This window comes from Epinephelus lanceolatus, chromosome 7, assembly GCF_041903045.1.
Source record: "Epinephelus lanceolatus isolate andai-2023 chromosome 7, ASM4190304v1, whole genome shotgun sequence".
NCBI lineage: Eukaryota > Metazoa > Chordata > Actinopteri > Perciformes > Serranidae > Epinephelus > Epinephelus lanceolatus.
The window spans coordinates 9,279,394-9,300,995 of NC_135740.1; the positions used below are offsets into that span (position 1 = coordinate 9,279,394).

At 39.2% G+C, this 21,602-nt stretch overlaps 1 protein-coding gene across 1 annotated transcript in view; it reads left to right on the top strand.

Moving 5' to 3' along the window:
- ids (iduronate 2-sulfatase) overlaps window positions 1–21,602 on the top strand; it is a 32,894-nt gene that overhangs the window by 5,094 nt on the left and 6,198 nt on the right. The window contains exons 5-9 of the mRNA XM_033632716.2: window positions 7,396–7,596; window positions 18,125–18,295; window positions 18,401–18,527; window positions 19,114–19,284; window positions 19,676–19,782. Coding sequence (XP_033488607.1) covers window positions 7,396–7,596; window positions 18,125–18,295; window positions 18,401–18,527; window positions 19,114–19,284; window positions 19,676–19,782 — 777 coding nt within the window. The remainder of the gene's footprint in view (window positions 1–7,395; window positions 7,597–18,124; window positions 18,296–18,400; window positions 18,528–19,113; window positions 19,285–19,675; window positions 19,783–21,602) is intronic.

Below are 21,602 nucleotides of genomic sequence, written 5' to 3' on the forward strand. Positions count from 1 at the left end.
CACGAGGCACAGGGAGAACATGCAAACTCCATTCAGAAAGAGGCCCAGAACCTCCTTGCCCCACAAGTCATGGTAGAGAATATTGTTCGCTCGGGGTCTAAGTTCTAGAATAAATGTAGATTATTCCTTTTGCTGTCTGAAGAGGGAAATTACTTCCCCTTTCATTCGGCAAAAGAAAACCTCCGGCTCTATCATGGCTGATGTTGACATCGTCCCGATCAGGTGTTACAGGTGCGATGGTAGCTGCAGAATAATCTTAGCGTTGACTGCAGCTCTATTGGCTGAGCCAGCACCAGCTAAGCTCCACCAGCAGAGCTCAGCAGTGTCTGACTACCAAGTCTTTGGTCTCAAGTGACTGAAGAGTTGTAGGAGGTAGGAAGTCGAAAGCAAATAGGAATGTGCGTCTTTCCATCACAGTAGTGTGATGTGTATGGCTCTATCCCATTGCTGAAACCCTCAAATGGCTCTCTTTGTGAGTAATTCCTGTGAGCTGGTTGATTATTGTAATTTGCTCCCAGGTCCTCATCCTCTTTAAGGTTATCGTCATAGGGGTTCAGAGAATAGAAATAGTTCTCTGGTAGTCCCTTGTCCTCATAAATAGAATTCATGCTTCCGGAATCTTCAGTATTGACAGTCCAAAATGGCTCCCTCTGTAGGTGAGCATCATTTGGGCTTGGAGGATCATTAAGTTTTGTGGTGGATCCTCATCCTCATAAACAGAATTCATATTTACTGAATCTTCAGTACTGCCGCTGCCAAATGGCTCTCTCTGTACGGTACTCCTGCCAGTTGGAGTTTGAGGATCTGCGTCTGTGTCTTCAGATCTCCAGCTTTCAGGGCATTCCTCTGAATCATCCAGAGGGCAAACGGTCATCAACTTGAATGCAGTGTCTGCATAAGAGCTGGTGTCCATGTCCTCTTCCAGATGAGCCATTGTAACAAAACAATGTTGTAGGACCTCCTCTGGCGTGACTCTTGTCTCAGCGTCGACATCGAGAAACTCTTCCAGGAAGTGCACAAATGCCATCCTGTCTCTGTACTCAACATTGTTCATTATCTCTGACTGGTCCTCAACTGCTTCTTCCAGATTTCTGACAGAGTCAAAAATCCATGGTCCCATTTCGGGCTCGACACCGTTTGCCTCCTCGAACTCCTCCTGTGTCATCAGTTTCCAACCTCGTTTGGCTAAGCCCTTTTCTCTGGTAAAAACTGTCTGGTGAATTTCGCAGAATTCAGCCGGTGGTCTCCTGGCTGACTGCACAGATGGCAAATGGCTTGCATTATGTTGTATACTGAGGGAAGGGTGAAGAGGTGGAAGCCAAAATACAGGTATGCGAGGACACATCCCAGTCCCCACAGGTCGATGGCTTCAGTAATTGGGAGCCCCAAGGTCACCTCGGGAGCTCTGTACACAGGGGCTTGCAACCGCATCCCAACCTGTGTTTCAGAGGCTGGAAGGGCCAAACCAGTCAGTTAATTTCACCTTGAGGGGCTGATCCTGATGGTTGACGAGCATGACCTTGTCAGGTTTCAGGTCAGTGTGAATGATGCCGACATCTTTCAGGGCTTTAAAAGCTACAAGTAGCTGGTGTGATGGGGCGGATTTCATTTAAAGACAGTGGTGCCTTTCTCTGCTTCACCAAGTCCATAAGGCTCCTGTCCAGCATCTCGAAGGCTAGGCAAGACAAGCCTTCGAACGTGAAATTGTCAATGAATTTCACCAGGTTTGTCTTTTCTGGATCAAGAGCCCTGAGTTCTTCCAGAACTTCATTTGAATGGTGTTATCATCACTCTTCTTGTGGATCTTGATGGCCGTAGTCTCGAGTTTTTAAATTAATGCACTTAGCAATTTTGCCAAAACATCCCTCTCCATTAAAGTGCACTACAAGGTAGCTTGCAGACTTGCTACAGAGTGTGTCATGCTTTTGCACCTGAAATTGTGCAGACACTGACTCCATGCTAGACTCGCTTTAGGAATCTGAGCGTAGGTAAAATGTTTTGGCTGCAAAATACCTCCAAACACGTTACAAGTACAGTTGATATCTCGTGGATTCAGTCTCCTGGTGTACCTCACAGTTTATCTCAGCAGGGCTATATTTGAAAACTTTTAAAGTTGGCATAGGATGTCATAAAGCCAAAATCTTTGGAGTTGGAGTGACATCATCATTATGACATCATTAAGTTCTAAAACATTAAAGTCAAAACAGCATACTAAATTTCTCTTTCTCTCTCTTGCCCACTCACTCAGTCTTTTTTCTGACATGACCATAATAAGATACAGTATTGAGAAAGCACTGTTTAAATACAGACATTATTTTACATATAGTCAGACCATTGTCAATGCAAAAATAAAGGAAAACACGGAAACAAATACACTTTAAAAATCTTACTGCAACAGTACATGCAAAATATTTTAGCACATTAGGAAGTAAAACCAAACATGAACTAAAATTTCATTTTCTGTGCGTGTGTTATTTACAAGTTAAGACAAATAATATTAGAAGACGTATAAAATGTGAATACATACTTAGATACATAACGAAATAACTTACATTGAAAAGACTTGGAACACATCTGAGGCCTGATGTATTTCTAGCTGGTCTGATCTTTAGTAGTGTGGCAGGCAGATGAACTGTCATGCAACAATACAACTGTCTTTTATTTAAACCAATACAGTTTGTCATTTTTCATTATCAGAACAGTGGAAATACAAGTCAGTTAGTGCTACTCTGTAAAGGGAAACTTTGGTATTTTTTCCTAATCATATAGGCAATTGTGCATTGTCAGTTAAGGTCACCCAAAAGAGCTTGTTTTTGCCCCTGGCTAGACTCACAAGTCAGTCTTTAGATGCTTTGCTTAACTAAAGACTGATGACTTTCTCCCTGATTTTGTGTTTAGATGGGCGGATACAATTTCAGAGTTTAAAAAAACTCCCTACGTTGCAGAACCAATAGTAAATCTGCAGGGTGGTCCTTTGGTGGCTCGCTGAACTCTTGTGCTCGTAAACATAGTCAGACTAGAAACACGTGTAGCGGTACAAAATGGCTCAAGTCGCGCTCGCAGAAAACTCCGTCAAAGTTAGTGGATGTTTGTCGCGTTTGCGGCGACACATTCTTGCCAACTAAAAGAAACAAACATAATCTTTTACAAGGCCATGACTCATCCGTCTGGCTGGACTATAGAGGCAATCGCCTTGTTGTTTACAAATACTTTGGGTAGAAAACAAAACCAGCAGAGCTTTTAGCTATATATATATATATATATATATATATATATATATATATATATATATATATATATATATATATATTCTTTATTCTTTATTTTCATGACTATTTACATTGTAGATTCTCACTGAAGGCATCAAAACTATGAATGAACACATGTGGAGTTATGTACTTAACAAAAAAAGGTGAAATAACTGAAAACATGTTTTATATTCTAGTTTCTTCAAAATAGCCACCCTTTGCTCTGATTACTGCTTTGCACACTCTTGGCATTCTCTCGATGAGCTTCAAGAGGTATTCACCTGAAATGGTTTTCCAACAGTCTTGAAGGAGTTCCCAGAGGTGTTTAGCACTTGTTGGCCCCTTTGCCTTCACTCTGCGGTCCAGCTCACCCCAAACCATCTCGATTGGGTTCAGGTCCGGTGACTGTGGAGGCCAGGTCATCTGCCGCAGCACTCCATCACTCTCCTTCTTGGTCAAATAGCCCTTACACAGCCTGGAGGTGTGTTTGGGGTCATTGCCCTGTTGAAAAATAAATGATCGTCCAACTAAACGCAAACCGGATGGGATGGCATGTCGCTGCAATATGCTGTGGTAGCCATGCTGGTTCAGTGTGCCTTCAATTTTGAATAAATCCCCAACAGTGTCACCAGCAAAACACCCCCACACCATCACACCTCCTCCTCCATGCTTCACAGTGGGAACCAGGCATGTGGAATCCATCCGTTCACCTTTTCTGCGTCTCACGAAGACACAGCGGTTGGAACCAAAGATCTCAAATTTGGACTCATCAGACCAAAGCACAGATTTCCACTGGTCTAATGTCCATTCCTTGTGTTTCTTGGCCCAAACAAATCTCTTCTGCTTGTTGCCTCTCCTTAGCAGTGGTTTCCTAGCAGCTATTTGACCATGAAGGCCTGATTGGCGCAGTCTCCTCTTAACAGTTGTTCTAGAGATGGGTCTGCTGCTAGAACTCTGTGTGGCATTCATCTGGTCTCTGATCTGAGCTGCTGTTAACTTGCGATTTCTGAGGCTGGTGACTTGGATGAATTTATCCTCAGAAGCAGAGGTGACTCTTGGTCTTCCTTTCCTGGGTCGGTCCTCATGTGTGCCAGTTTCGTTGTAGCGCTTGATGGTTTTTGCGACTCCACTTGGGGACACATTTAAAGTTTTTGCAATTTTCCGGACTGACTGACCTTCATTTCTTAAAGTAATGATGGCCACTTGTTTTTCTTTAGTTAGCTGATTGGTTCTTGCCATAATATGAATTTTAACAGTTGTCCAATAGGGCTGTCGGCTGTGTATTAACCTGACTTCTGCACAACACAACTGATGGTCCCAACCCCATTGATAAAGCAAGAAATTCCACTAATTAACCCTGATAAGGCACACCTGTGAAGTGGAAACCATTTCAGGTGACTACCTCTTGAAGCTCATGGAGAGAATGCCAAGAGTGTGCAAAGCAGTAATCAGAGCAAAGGGTGGCTATTTTGAAGAAACTAGAATATAAAACATGTTTTCAATTATTTCACCTTTTTTTGTTAAGTACATAACTCCACATGTGTTCATTCATAGTTTTGATGCCTTCAGTGAGAATCTACAATGTAAATAGTCATGAAAATAAAGAAAACGCATTGAATGAGAAGGTGTGTCCAAACTTTTGGCCTGTACTGTATATATATATATATATATATATATATATATATATATATGTATATATGTATATATATGTATATATATGTATATATATATATATATATATATATATATATATATATATATATATATATATATATATATATGTATATATATATATATATATATATATATATATGTATGTATATATATATATATATATATATATGTATATATGTATGTATATATATATATATATATATATATATATATATATATATATATATATATATATATATATATATATATATGTATGTATATATATATATATATATATATATATATATATATATATGTGTATATATATATATATATATATATATGTGTATATATATATATATATATATATATATACATATATATACATATATATATATATATATATATACATATATATACATATATATACATATATATATATATATATATATATATATATATACATATATATACATATATATACATATATATACATATATATATATATATATATATATGTATGTGTATATATATATATGTATGTGTATATATATATGTGTGTATATATATATATATATATATATATATATATATATATATATATATATATATATATATATATATATATATATATATATGTGTATATATATATATATATATATATATATATATATATATATATATATATGTGTATATATGTGTATATATATGTGTATATATGTGTATATATATCACTGTATCACCGTTTAGACTAATCCGATGTTTGTAAAGTCTATAAACACAATGATTGAACAAACATTACTATTTCTGTGTGCACGTTTAGCTGGGCTAACCATTAGCTGTTAGCCCTGTTAGCCATTAGCGATGTCTGTAATAGGTAATAACTCGTTAAACGGTCCGTGAAAAAAATATCTTTTCCAGCGGATATCTTAGTTACAACATGATTGAGCTAGCAAAGCAGTTTTGTGTTGCTATGTGTGGTATTTATTCAGTTTTGGGAAATCACGATGTCTAGAAAGCATCAGTGGCTGCAGCTGACTGGGACAGCTAACACCAAGTTAGCAGCAGGACGTCATCTGTTAAAAGCCTCCCGTTGTCGGATACAACATGAAACTACTCCAGTTAGCTCAATCATGTTATAACTAAGACATTCGCTGGAAAAAAATACTTTCTTCATGGATGAGCACACGTTTGATAAAACGGAGTTTAATCTCTCGGCATCCATTTTCAAGTTCTCTGTGTGTTTGTTTCCTTGCGGACGAGAAAAGGGGAGCGCACATTTCCGAGAAGGTGTGTCCTTTTCAAAAATGCAAGAGGTGTTGCTTTGTTGCCGGCCGTTTTCGCCGGTGTGTTAAACACACTTTAGAAAGGAGTGTCCCCAGACTATCAGAAGGCGGAGATCTCTGATTGTCTGGTGGTGAGACTAGCCCCTGGCTGGCTCAGATTGTTATTATAATTGTCTAAAAACATTACAGAAAGGATCCCATAGAGGTCGACCCTTTTGTTAAAGAGAAAGATCCTTTTCGTTTTTAGCAGAATCAGCCCTGAAATCTCTATCACCAAACCCACCAGATTCCATTTGAATAAACAATAATTTTATCATCATAAAACACTTTATCCAAAGTCGAGAAATGAAATGACACGCTCATAAGTTGTCTTGATTCATCTTTCCACTGTTCCAACAATCAAAAACAGTTTTCCTTACCTTTTGCTGATGCGGTGTGTTTGTTAGTGTGTGTAACCAAGTCTCACTCAAGGAGAAGTCTCGTTCTGAAATTTTACAGACTTTTCCACATTGCTGAAATCAGCTAAATATTCAAAAATATTCAAAATCATTAGATAACACTAATTTACACTTTCTGTTCTCAACACAACAAACTTTTGCCGGCACTCCTCTCTAACTCTCCACTTTGCACTGTTGTTTTTTCTGCCACAAGTCACTTGCAAGATTTCGGAATGAGACTTCTCCTTCAGCAATACTTGGTCACAATAACAGAGCAGCAAAAGGCATGGAAAGACGTTTAATTTCTCTGTAGGATCCTTTCCGAAATGTCGTCAGACACTTCTAATAATAATTTGAGCCAGTCAGTGGCAAAAACAAGTACTTTTAGAGGGCGCAAATTGACGGAAGACTATTGGTTGTAGGGAATACTTTACAGCCTGTGTTGCCGCTGTGGTTGGAGCAGTCTCCCTCAGTACCGGACCAGTTTAAAAAAAATTGTTGCTTGAAGTATCTTTGTTTCTGCATGCTGTGGTAGTGAACGTACTAGACAGTGATGATTAACTTTCAAGTTATTGCTCTGTCTAAAATTTGCACTGAAATATCTGAAAGTTGTTCTCAAAGAATTATGTAGATTTCAATAGATCTTAATAGACACAGCTGGGTTAACTCAATTTAAACTTCCATGTGACAACTGACAATAAAAATGACATCTCAGCAGGAACTGTGCACAAATGTGACTTTTAACAATTTGTATAAAAACCTTGTTTCCAGATGTGTAAAGGAGAGGATGGTAAACTCCACGCCAACTTACTGTGTGCAGTGAACGTCACAGAGCAGCCTGGGGGAACCCTCCCTGACCTGGAGAGCACAGACGAGGCAGTAAGGTTACTGAAGAGTCGGGCCAACAATGATGTTCCTTTCTTCTTGGCTGTGGGCTTTCACAAACCACATATACCCTTCAGGATACCACAGGTACGTGTCTTAATATCAACACCTGCTTCTGAGATGTAATGTACATTATTGGTTAGAAAATTAGTTAAATCACAAATCGAAAGTCACACCTTTAATTCATTGCAAGGCATCATGTGGGCTAGGAATAAGGTGGATATTTTATTTGGACCACTGGCTCCATTATACTAAGTTGCTTACTGTTTGCAAATTACATTATGAGTTGATGATTTAAGCAACCACCTGCAGAGCTGTGTACCATAATGTTAGCTAAGTTACAGCCAGCTGGCTGACAGTAGCTCAGATTGGGGTTAGCTTGTTGGCTGCCACTGCATCGCTCTTTGCTAGCACAAAGCGCTTTGTAATGTTACATCATTTATTGTTGGCTAAATTAACACTGATTGTTATAATACAGAAGTTGTTATCATGTGTGACATTAGCAGGGGAAGTACTTTGGCAAGCTAGTCATCTTACATTAACATCCACTGACATTATTTTTGCAAATGGCAAGACAGCCAATTTGCCAGCCAGATCAAGCCTGGAGTCTGGATTAATTAAATGGCATTAATCACTCAAGACAGTATTTTGCTACGTTAGCTAGATAGCAATTTGTTCGTGTTAGCAAGCAAGTTAACATTAGTTACCATTAGCCTGCTCAAACCACGATATCACAAAATATTTCACACTTCAATGCTGATTTTATGACATGGGGCACTGAATTTGATGGATTAACTTTATCAGACCACAAATGTGACAAGAATTAGCTAATTAGCTTGCTAACGTTAGCTACTGCTGCACACTGCTGTAGCAGAGCTGAAGAGGGGAAAGCACTCGGGAACACACATAACATGACAACCTTTGATTTCCCTGGGATATTGGGCTCCACTTCTCTTACTTTTCCACTGGCAGGTTACACATAAGTAAATAGCCTGTTAACACTGAAGGCTGCCATGCCACGGACGGGTCAAGAGACTAGAGCAGCTGCTCCGGTGAGTGAGCAGTGCTTTGTGTCTGACGCAAGGCAGCAGATATTACTAAAGTTGTAACTTAATAAGCATCACAATCCTCTACACTTGAGTTGCAAAAACACCCAGTGTTTTCACTGGTAACGTTCAGCTGTTTGTTACTGGATGTAACTTTAGTGTTTGCTTTACACAAAAATAATACTGTGTGAGACATTACTGTGTGACGAACATGTGGCTGCTATATTTTACTCGCCGCTTAACCTTATTGCCTGAAACATCCCATAATATGCAGACTCAACAATCTTAGATCCAATTGGTCTGTCAGATACATACTATAAGAGGCCTCCCACTACTATTTTGTTAGCTCTGTGTATAAAACATACATCATGACATACGTGACAAGATGGATGAGCAGATAATCATTGTTTATAAAAATGCAAAGCAGTAATGATACTGATATTTCATACACCTGATGAATGTATGGTGGACCTGCTGATGTGCATTTCAGTGCGACCACATGAAATTTTAACTTGCGCACTCACAAAAAATGGTTGCATATGCGACCATTTTGGTCGCAGTCCAGAGCCCTGCAAAGAGGTGAGTCCAAAGGCTGTTGTAGGCCACCGAGAAAGATGGGGGAAGTCTGTTATTTTTTATATGACAACCTGTTCAACCATTGGCAAAAAAAGAGATTAATAATGGTAAAAAGTTACATAAGAATTATGTATATATGTGTGTATATATAATAATTGAATTAATTTGAGCCCTCCTATAATAAACCACTTCTGCTGAAACAAAATAAGTTTAAGTATTGTAGCTGTGTATCACCATATATGAATGTGAGAAAACATTTTGTATGAATACATTAAAATATGCGAACAAACATTTGATTTGTAACTGCAAACCTTTGTTCAAATTTTCTTCATGCACTTACACATTGGAAAAATATTTGCAATTATTTTTTTATTTGTTCACAAAATGTCATGCACAACTACAGATCTCATGGATTCAAAAATTACATCTATTTGTTCAGATATTTTTTTTACACATTTAAACATTTGAATTCATTTGATCAAAACATTTTTACCCATTCACACATTTGAATGTATTCATGTGAAATCTTTTCCGGAGTGACTATTTGCACCCCAGTATAAATAGCCTTGGCCTCTCAGCTGGGCTACTTTCACCCCTGTATTACGTGTGACAACAAACTTTGCGCGTACAAAAAACCTAACTGACGCAGACCTCCTGTCTGTTTCTGTAATACTGAAACCGTTTCCCTCAGTGGAGACAAAGCTTTTATTTACTCTTATTTCACAGATAAGAAACTATAAATTGTGATTTATATATTTATTTTATTTTATGGTAAAGCCTCCACTAAAATAGCATTTTAAGTCTTGTGTGTGTTTTATCCTTCAGGGATTTATACTTGGGGATTTATCCAGGTTTCATATGAGAAGAGGAAATCTCCGCTCGTCGCTAGGCTAATTTATACAATGTAAAAAGGCATAGGCTGGCGCTAATAATATTAGCATTTTGTATTTGTTTGGAAAACGTGATTAGTATGACAGTTGTTTTGTCGGTGAATGTTGTGAGCTGTAATGGAACCAAACTGTGTGCCTTTACCTTTGTTAAATGTTGCTGATGTCCCTGGCTTTATATGAGAAGAGGAAAAGATCGCCAGCCACTAGGCTAATCAATACAACGTAAAATGCCATGGGTTTGTGCTAATAACGTTAGCATGTTGTATTTGTGGGGAAAATGTGTCCATTAACACAAGTGAGTGTCTGTCTGTGAATGCTGCGAGTTGTGTACCTGTCAGCAGTGTGGCGATCCGCCCGTCACAACACTCACATTTGCGACTAAAAATAGTTTTGAGCGAGCAAAATAGGCTTAAATCATTCAGCACGCTGTGCGAACAGCCTACAGATTTCCACCACCAGCAGAAACGAAAGGCGAATCCCACCAATTGTGGGTTGAACGGGGGTCACAGACACAGACAGTGATGTATTCCTGTCAAATACGGCGGCCATCGGCTTACCGGCGACGGATAAGTCGGCTCCAATAATATCCTCTTCTTGGCGTCACGACTACCCAGAAGTACCTGAACAGCCGAGCCAGCCGAACACAGGTATGTGACGTGTCAGAGGAGAAACGAGCCGTTCACGGCCCACAAACCTCACCGCACTTTAGGGACTGTTCTTTACTTGTCAGGGGAGGAGGGTGGCTGGTTGATTCTTATTTGATTTATTTATTTTTATTTTGATCCCCCCTATGTTCATCACTCATTGATGCTGTTTTTGAAGTATGAATAAGTCAGTAAGTAATTTATTCCATTGAAATATCATTGATGTATTATAGAAAAGTGATTTATCTTTTTATAAATGACAAAAGGCACATCTGCCTCATTTTCGCTGTGGTATCGTGATACTACTCAGAACCATGATATTTTCATTGGTATCGTACAGTGGGATCCAATTTTGGTACCGTGACAACACTAATCTGGAGGGGGTTCATCTGCAAAAACTAATGAACAACTAAACAGTGGCTACGGTTACATGATAGCTTCTCATTCGGAATGAAATAAATCTGAATGAAATCATTCAGAATTAAAGTCTTTCCAGGTAGTTTACATGGGAAATATTCATTCCGAATGAGGGTTTACATGGGAGATCAGTTCAATCGCCTTTATTCAGGTCTGCGCAAGGTTTGGGGCAGGGAAGGTTTCTGATTGGATAGGGGGCGGGGCGGATGTTACATGTTTACGTTTACCGGAAGAAAACACTGTATAGTCCTCGCTCCGGATAACAAGATGCTTGACGATGCTGTTCTTAGTGCGTTTTTCGGGCTTGTTTTGCTTATATTCTTGAAGCAGCAGTACAACAACAACAACCTTGTTCTGCTAATGCTTCGTCTGTTGAGGAGGAGAAGGGAGGTAGAAGGTCAAAGAAGGGAGATAGAAGACCGTGCTGTGGCGAATGGAAACCGGTGATTGCAACAAGTCCGACTCCTCTATCTCAGCCTGTCGCTATGCAGCCCGTTGCTATGCGCGCTATATACGTCATCGCGCCAGAAGGGCAAGGAAACGAGCATGCGCAGAAAGACCGGAATGAATTTAAAGAGGAATGAGTGTATACATGCACACAAAATTCTTTAATTCGGATTTAATTTTCAATCGGAATGACCGTTTACATGACCACTTTTAATCGGAATGGCCTTTCATTCCGATTAAAAGTGGAATTAAACTGTGCATGTAAACATACTGACTGATATTCGGTATTCGTTACTTGGTATTCGGCCAAGCGTTTAATATTATTCGGCTTCGGCTTCGGCCACAAATTTTCATTTCGGTGCATCCCTAGTACCTGTGTTTGAAATCATCACTATTAAGACATGTTTAATGTGTGTTTTGGGTGTGTTTTTAATCAACTAAACTTTACACCGCTTCACAGAAACCTCCGTCGCCGACTAGTGTTTTGGAGGTGTAACCGCAGAGTGACACAGACGCACCACCACAGAATAGGGCTGCACGGTATATGCGGTGCACGGTAGAAATGATATACATTTGGCCCACGGTAGAGATTTGCGCTCTACCGTCTTATCGTCGATGACGTCATCGCACCTGCCTCAGTGTGAAAATGGCTGCGAGCACAGAGACAGCGGAGCAAGAGGAGCTGGTTCACGTCCGTGATTTAGTGTAGCATGTGCAACATGTGTTGCTGGAGAACTTGTGAGTGAGTGAGTTAATGTTTTATGAACAGCCCCGGACTTCTCAGACTCTTTTAGCGACTTACCGCTCAGAGGGAACTCATTCAGTGTCTCCTCTGGCAGCAGCACAGCGTCTCTCCCTCTCCCCTCTCACCATGCGCACACAGGAGTTGGTTTTCGGCAAGAGAGTTTGTCATAAACCTTTGGTAATGTAAACCTATGTGACGCTAGGGGCTCCACAAAAATCTCCACATGTGAATGTGTGATAGTTGTGGTATCATAGCAGCCTGTCACAGGTTACAGCGTGATGATTAGAGGAGAAATGGCAGAGCATAAAGGTCCAGGTGGAAAAAACACAACTCAGTCATTTAGGATTTTGCTAAAAGAAGGAAATTACCTTTTGATATAGATCCCAGGGAACATTTTGCACCATAGAGTACTGGGTTTTAATTTTGAGTTTTGAGATCTGCATTCTGCACAATAAATGCTCTAAAAAATACATTCTATCTTTGCTGCTGCTGTTGTTGTTGTTGTTGTTGTTGTTGTTGTTGTTGTTATTTTTTAGCTTAGCTTTGCTAAGGGACTACAAAACCCATTCAGAAACACTTCTATTATAACTTTTACACTTAAATTTATACCGCGATATATACTGTTACCGTGAAGGGATTCGATTTATACCGTGATATAAATTTTAGGTCATACCACCCAGCCCTACCGCAGAAGTAAAAATGCTCACAACGGCGTGGGCGACGTGCATAGGCTACGTGCGGAGGGTCTACGCATGGTTGCATTGTAATGGTAGGATAGTTAGCTATGTAGCTAACCTAGGTCCTGAGGATTGAGGTTGAGAAGATAATTTAGTTGTACAAAATGAGGGTACAAATATTTAAATAAACATACAGCTACAATACTTTTGACCATACTTCAATTCAATTCAATTTTATTTATAAAGCCCAATATCACAAATTGCCTCACAGGGCTTTACAGCATACGACATCACTCTGTCCTTATGACCCTCGCAGTTCCAGCACATGTTGCTATTGATGTGTAATTTTTGTCTTGATTATGTTTAGTTGCTGGGAACAAAACTTGATGTGATTTTCTCACATGCTAGAAGAAGCTCATTTGTTAATGCCACTTTTGAAGCGGCTGGGAAGATGCATGATCTCTGTATCTGAGCCACAGTTTTGAAACCACGATGGTCAATGGTGTCATTTGTTCATTGACACAGCTCTTTACTGTGCAGTGAAAAAGAGCAATGCATGGCAAATTATTCTCCTGTCACATGATCACATGCTATAGATGGGTTAACATGCTGGTTTGCTGGTATGTGTAACTGACTCTGACACTGGCTGGATAAACTTTACTTAATTACTGTGAATAAGCTGTTGACTAGCACCGGTGGTCATGAACATCTTATGGGAGCTACAATACTTGGTAATGCTGTGAAGCACCCTTGTGAACCGAGTTGTGGACTATACAGCCAGACACTACTGGAATTTTGAAGCTGATACTGATATTGATATTGGAATTAGAAAAATCTGACGTTGTTTTTCTGGTATTCTTTTTTTTCTTTAAGCACGTAACACACTCAGACATCTTCATTAACGTTTCCTTAAGTTATTATGATTATTTTTTTAATCAATATGTGTTTAGCCGGACATTTTACAAAAAAACTGTCACTGTCTTGTGGACGAATTATGGAACTGACACACTGTTTCTAGATTACCATAACCATATCTTTGGCATTTAGCTGATATCTGCTGACCTGCCAGTCTAGCTCTATCGCAAACCCATGGATTCACCACCACAAGTCTGCAAACACCATAACTCTGTTTGGCTGTACTTATCTGGATGCAGCTATTCTTCTGGTGGAATTTCTGCCATGCTCATTCATGAAGTCAGTCATTCACTCACTGGGATGCAGTATCCAACTCACTTAGTCTCCAGTCCCCCATTGACTTTGGGAACAAACACAAACAAGTTCACAGAGAAGTCAATGCCATATGAGCCAGTAGATAAATATTGCATTTTTTATTTTTTAGAATTACAATGTTTTTGAGAAGCAAAGTAAGTTTTGATGTGGGGCTACATGTGTAAAAACCAGAAAATAGAATGAAGAAAAGGAATCTCTGAAAGCTAGAATGAGAGATACATACTGTATGTGAAGTGAATTTGATTAGAACTGATCTAGATATATGGGGGATGCAATTCAGCATGAAGGAGGAAGAGAGCGTGATGAAGTGGAAGTTCAATGAGAGCCGAGACAGACTGAATGGAGACGAATGTCAGCATGCCACAGAGGTTTTCCCACAAAGTGAAAGTTGAAAGATTGGGGGGAAAAGAGTAGAAAAGGTCAAGCCAGCTCTGTCTGTCAGCATGTAATGCTACATGTGATTTGCCCCATATTGCCGAGACACACACAGCCATCTCAGCCAGATTAAAAACCGATGCAAACTCGACAATTTCTGGAATGATTAAAGTCAGTGAAGCTAAAGACGTGGGAACACCTGGAATACTCAAGAGTGAGAGGAGTCTGTTTCCTTTGACAAATCTGTAACTTCCCACATGTTGATGATCATAAGGATTTTTGTATACTGCACATTAGCAATAATCACAATGTTTGTAATTTATCTCAAAAAAGAGCACCAGGTTGGTGCTGATTCATGTTACCTCTTGGTAATTAGAAGTTATACCAGTCATTAACATTAAGGGTTAGTTTGGTGTTTTTGAAGTGAAGTTGTATTAGGTTTTTATCTGTAGCCAGTGTATTACCTATAGTAGGTGGCGGTCAGCCAGCATTCAGTTTGGGTAGCAGGCAGGAGTACTGTCGCAGAAGCTAAGCAATGTACAGCTGTTGTCGGGGGCATCAGTAAAAGATCATTTAGCCACCTGAAAAATCAATATTACCTTAAAGAGGCAACAGATAGGATTTGTTGTTTTTTTTAGCTTGGCGCCACCAAGTCAGTGGTGTTGCGTCGCACTGTCGCAACAACCAAATTGACGGTGGGGATCAGAGATAATCAATAAAATGTAGGCTGTAAAGCCACCAGTATACCTCTATGTATATGTAGAATGAGAAGGTGTGTGGACACTATACTAAATAAATGAGTAAAGACACCGAGGAAAAATGATCAGATTTATCTGAAGAAAAACCAAATAGTAATGCATATAATTATACCAGAATGCACAGTACCAGTACCAACGACTCACAGTAAATTATACCAATATGTACAGTATCAGTTCAAATAACAGTAGACACAGTGGAATTATACCAATGTGCATGTAAACAGTCCTGATTCTAGAATAAACCGTACCGTATGGAAACGTGTGGCCGGTTGGAGCTCAAATTGAATGGGAAACAAAGTCCAGTGTTCACTTAGCTGGGCGTAACTTAGCTGGGCGATGTCCGTCGATAGCTGCCTCCGTGAGAAGAGAACAGAAGGAAGGGAGGGGGGTATCACTGTCAGAGGGCTGCCGTAGAATGGCAACGAGGATGTCAGCTGACCAACGCTCGCTACCCGGTCCCTGGTTGCGGCGATTTGCGATGCTGGCCAGCGAGGAATTAACTAGCAGCCAGTACAGTTCAGCCCTCTCTCGTCTAGCTAACATTTAGCCGTGTTACTTACTGATCCATTAGAAAGAAAGCTAGCTGGACATCGGTTTTGAAGCCTCTTTGGTCACGGAGTTCCCTTCATCTCTTGAAAGCCTGACTGAGGTTTACACTTGTTTTTCCTCTTCTTTTATCAGCCTCCTTTGTGCTCTTCTTTGCCTCATCAGACAGAGGAGCTTGTTTTCTTTTGCTACGCCGTTTTTCACTTGTCTCCAAACTTTGTTCATCTGCCATTGTGTTCGTGACTCAACTATCTCATGCCCCGGTCAGTTCCTCATAAGGACCAGCTCCAGTCCCTGATTGGCTGACTGACCAATTTCGCAATACATGATGCGTTTCCTGCCGTAAAGCAGATTTTTTCCGTGAAATTTCGGCACCGGTGACAGAAGCTTATTGCAAAGATTGCAAAGCCACTAAGTAACCTATGTAAACACTGATAGTCTGATTTTACTGTGGCCACTACCCTGTGCAACCTACATTATTTTCATGATGATATATTTAGGAAAACATGCTATCTGTTGCCTGTTACTGTGTATGCTATATTTACAATATTTTCACTGCTTTACTTTGTTGTCAAAAAGCCCTTTCTGATGCCGAACTCAAGCTGTAATGTCGATCCTGCTTTCTTCAAAACCACCAAAGTCCTTTGACATAAACACTAATTTTACGTCACAGAAAATGGAAGTTGCTGGTCTACCACTGTCTCGATAGATTAATTGTGTGACTTTGGTGATTCCAAACGAACTCTTTAAAACACCAAAGTCACACAATAACACAAACTAATTGACTGAGCAAGGCAGCAGTAGTCCAGCATCTCCTGTGCTTAGCTACACATTGCTATACATTGCTTAGGTACTGTGGCGGTACTCCTGTCTGCTTCTCCAAACTGGGGGCGTGCTGACTGCCATCAGGCGTGTTGACTGCCATCAGCTGGGCGTAATACACTGACTACGGATAAGAACCTCATACAACCCCACTTAAAAAAAATCTGAACCAACCCTTTAATATAAAGTAATGTAAGTGATTTCACAATATTAATGAAATAATATCAGAGTTGTTCTACTGTAATGACAAATACATTTTAGAAGCCATCCTCTGTAATAATAAGATAATAACATGGGATTCCTACATTCCCTCTCCTTCAAACCTTGTTTTAAAGCAATACCATAAATACTTTTTTTAATTTAAATGGTAAGTAATTTTGTACTTTCAATGTAATAACCACGAGTTATGATGGGAAAATGCAGGTAAACAAACTTATTTTTGATGCTTTCTGCAGGTGTGACTGGTTTGACCTCGGGCAGTAGGCTGTTTCAGAGTTAAAGAGCAACAACGGCAAAAGCTCCATCACCTTTTTGTTTTCAGCGAACATGGCATCACAGTAGTGGAGGTGTGACATAGTAAAAGCATAGGCACATTTTCCAAATCTTCAGGCTGCTAGAAGAAGGATTTTTTTGCGTTGTTCCTTAGTTTGGAAAAGCAGTACAACTAGAAGGGCACTTGGAGAACACAGACCAACACCAAGGGCAAATGCCCCATCTCACAGTGCTAACAAAAATGAAAAATAATTGATTCGGATCCACTCCAAAATGTAATGGGTTCATCCTTGGCCCATCCCAACAGGCCACTAAGGTCGTTAGACGTTGATATTTGATTGAATTTAGGTTGTGTCAGGTTACCAAAACTCAATGTCTGGATGTCCAATACTAACATCGGGTTGAGGTAGAATACTGACAACACATGATGCTGATATTTTGTTGAGTTTAAGTTGTGATGTTAAGTAACAAAAATCCAACATCTACTTAACGTCTCATGCCAACATCATCTGTACTAGTACAACAACATTTAGTCCTAAAGTATGGAGAACAAAACCCAACGTCTGCCAAATGTCCAAAATTTGGCATCCACACGACATGAAATTCTAATGTTGTTAGACTTTTAACATATCATCAACCTGATTTTTATCCCAGCTAAAATTTAACATCTGTTTGCCATAAGAGTCCAACATCTTCTGATGTCATATTTACATCCAGTATCAACTGGGATGCTACATCTTTTCACCACAATCAGACCAGCAGTTTTTCCATAATCTTGATGGAAGACAGACAAACAAACAAACAACCCAAACCAAACACATTAGGCTACCTCCTTTGTGGAGGTAATAGTTGGCTGTCATAATGCAAATCCACTGTTTACTTATATCGTATAGTATGTGTACCTGATTTTATTTAGCACACTTTGGAAACCTGTTGGTTATACACTACAGGAATACCTGAGTCTATATCCCATAGACCAAATGACTCTGGCCCCTGATCCCAATGTCCCTACACTTCTACCACCTGTGGCCTACAACCCCTGGACGGACGTAAGGAGGAGAGATGATGTCCAAAAGCTCAACATTAGCTTTCCCTATGGACCAATTCCTAAAGACTTTCAGGTATGAACTAGCTGCTGTCAACACTTTGAAACCATTTATAAGTTGGTTCCCATGTTGCTACTCATTGAAACAAACACTATTAGTGTTCTGTCTCATGTCTTCCAGCTGCGTATCCGTCAGCACTATTACGCTGCTGTATCTTACATGGATGCTCAGGTTGGACGGCTGCTCAGTACCCTTGATGAGCTGGGGCTGGCTGAGAGCACAATGGTGGTGTTCACTTCAGATCATGGTAAGGAGACATGAACTTGGAATGGCTGACTATACCAGAGTTTGATTTCTAGTCAAAACACTGACAAAATTGTTCATTTTTAGTAATATTTGGTGAAATTAATAACTTATGATGTCAGTTGTCAGGCTCTCAATGCACACTGTGGAAGTAGATTGTTTTTGTGTGTTTTTTTTTTTAAGTAAATATTGCAGACATGTGGCAAGTTTGTCTTTCACCACCAGATGGCAGTGTTGTAACACCGTATTGTACCAGTACTTCCTTCCACATCTTTGCTATATTCTAAAAATCCAGCTCTTTCTTGCACTACCTCCTTAGAAAAACTTTGTGACTTGGAAAATCAATTTCTTTTAATGTCTCTTTCAGTGGAGCATGCTGGAGTGAATCCTTTCCATGACTGTTTGATATATACCCAGTAAAACCCAATCTAATGGCATCATTTTCAAATATAGGATGGCTGGGAGTCTGTATCCAAAATGTTATTTTTATGCCATAGAATTACAGTTTTAGCTCTGTTTATATCTTCCATCTGCCTCAGCCTTTTTGAACTAACATCCCTCATAATCTCTCTTTCTGCCTTTTGTTGCAGGTTGGTCATTAGGAGAACATGGCGAATGGGCTAAATATTCTAATTTTGATGTGTCAACACGTGTCCCACTTATCTTCTACATTCCTGGGGTCACCACTCGCCATCATAGGCTGGGAGAGTCTACCTTTCCTTTTATTGATGCCCTCACCCAGTCAGAGCTCATCTTTAAGAGTAAGGCCCAGTCACTGACAACAAATTACTATTGATTAACCTGTTCAGTCCATTTATTATTCAAAAGCATCTTCAAGTCACAAAAGGGAACTCAAGTTTGATTTAATATCTTTGGTCCTAAATCCTCATTAAAAATGTGTTAAAACATGTTTTATTCTGCCAACTTGACTTTAATGAAGTCTTTGATATACAGTGAGAGCTCCCAACAGTATTTAGACAGGGATACACTTTGATATTTTGCCTCGGACAGTTTTCACTTCAAATGCAAATGGTGCAATGATGATGAAATTTAAGAGCGGGTTGTCTAGTAAATTTTAGTGGATATCTTGACTAATTGCTGTCAGTGGCTGTGTAAGACTTTCTCTAATTGGCTGACCCCTCTCTCTCCCAGATGACAAAGTTATAAGGAACATGGTGGAGCTGGTGGATGTTTTCCCTACTGTGTCCTACATGGCTGGCCTCCGAGCACCAAAACCTTGTCCTGACATTTCTTTCCAGGTATGAATGGGTGACAGTGAATGCATTCATTTAATCTAGTATTTGTCACTTATTTAAGCCATGCACTTAAAGTTATAATATGTAACACTTCCGCATTAAAATCTCTACAAATGATCTAACCTTTGTTATATATTTTGATGAGTTTGGTTCTTACATTATCCCAAATGTTTCCAACAATGTTCAATTGTAATTTTATTCAAGAAATGGTGCGTTTCATTTGGTCACTTGTCAGTGGTGTCATATAACCCTTATACCCTCTAGTTGCTCTAACTCAGTGTTGGGGAAGCTACTTTGAAAGCATAGCTTTGCAAGATACCTATTACCTTACACAGGAAGAAGCTGAACTACAGCAAAGCTAGGAAGAAATCTAGTTCTGTTAACTTAAGTTACCTTGAAAAAGTAGTTCAAACTCATTTGTAAAAAATAAATAAATAAATAAATATATATACATATATGTTATGATGATGAAACGCACCATTTCTTGAGATATATATATATATATATATATAAAAATAAACAGCAGTATAAAATGCTACTCAGTTGAGTTTATTGCAAAATATGCCCACTTGTTCACAGGTCAGACTTAAACCCAATAAATAAGTAAATAAAGAAATAAAAGAATCATTACCTCTGACTAAGTGATAGGTAGGGAATTGAGGTTTAGGCTAACAGAACTCTGCCTGACGAAAGTATTGCCTGCACGCCTTCACAGCAGCATTCAGGATGAAAGATAGAGGGGGCGGGGCTGGTCAAACGGTGATCGATTTCAGTAGAGGACTAATGGTAAAATAAGAATTAAAAAATATCATTTCATTCATTTTATGGCCAAAACTTGTTTGTAGTTTCAGAGGTTAACTACACAAAAAAATGGACAAAAAAGTATTTAAACTACTTGAATCATGATGCAATTATGAATGTAGTTAAACGACCAGCAAGCTACTGCAAAAATATAGCTACGACTTTAATATTTTTCCAACAATAATCCAGTAGAAACCTTATTTATTGACACATTTTGATATCTATGATATGCTATTATGATGAGTGGCTCATGCCATCCACCAAGCTAATGCGTACGGTAACATAATAATATTACAGCAGTGTTCAACAGGCTCAAAGTATTTTTAGTTTGACTGTTTTGACCACAGATCAGAGCTGGGCCACCTCACAAATTAATTCGCCACATCATGTTAGCTACAGTCGCTGTATGTTGTACCGCTCTAAGTGAGTTAACATTACGTTAGCTAATGTTACTTGCTGTTATTTCATTTAAATAAAATGGTGTATCACAAATGAAAGTAATGTGAATAAAATATCAGTACATTTTTACATTCAGTAACATGATTTCTGCCTGAGTCACGTCAGATACATTTTTATTTGCAATGTTGGTTGTTTAACAAAGACAAAAACTCCTATAATTCCGTGCTTCTTCACAATGTCAGCAGAGTCCATCTTCTGTTATTGTTTTGACTGAGCAGCAGCTTTATCCTCCTAGAGGCAGAGCTGACATAGATAAGGCTTTGATTATAATTAAAACTTAATTTTTTTCTTGACCACGGTGGCAGAGTTTACTGTGTTGCACTTTTATTAGCAATGCTGGTGGCATTTTGGATTATTGCAGAAAACAAGTTCTGTGGCAGGCAAGCATTTATGATACTTACACATTTTGTTCATCAAGATAATCTTCACAAGTGGCCTATGGCTAAGCCACGCCCCCCTCCACTCACTCAGACAAACTATCAACATTCAGTGACCGGCGCTATGGCAGGTGTCACAGTACACGGCATTTCGCAGGAGGCAACTGATGATTTTTGAAGACATAA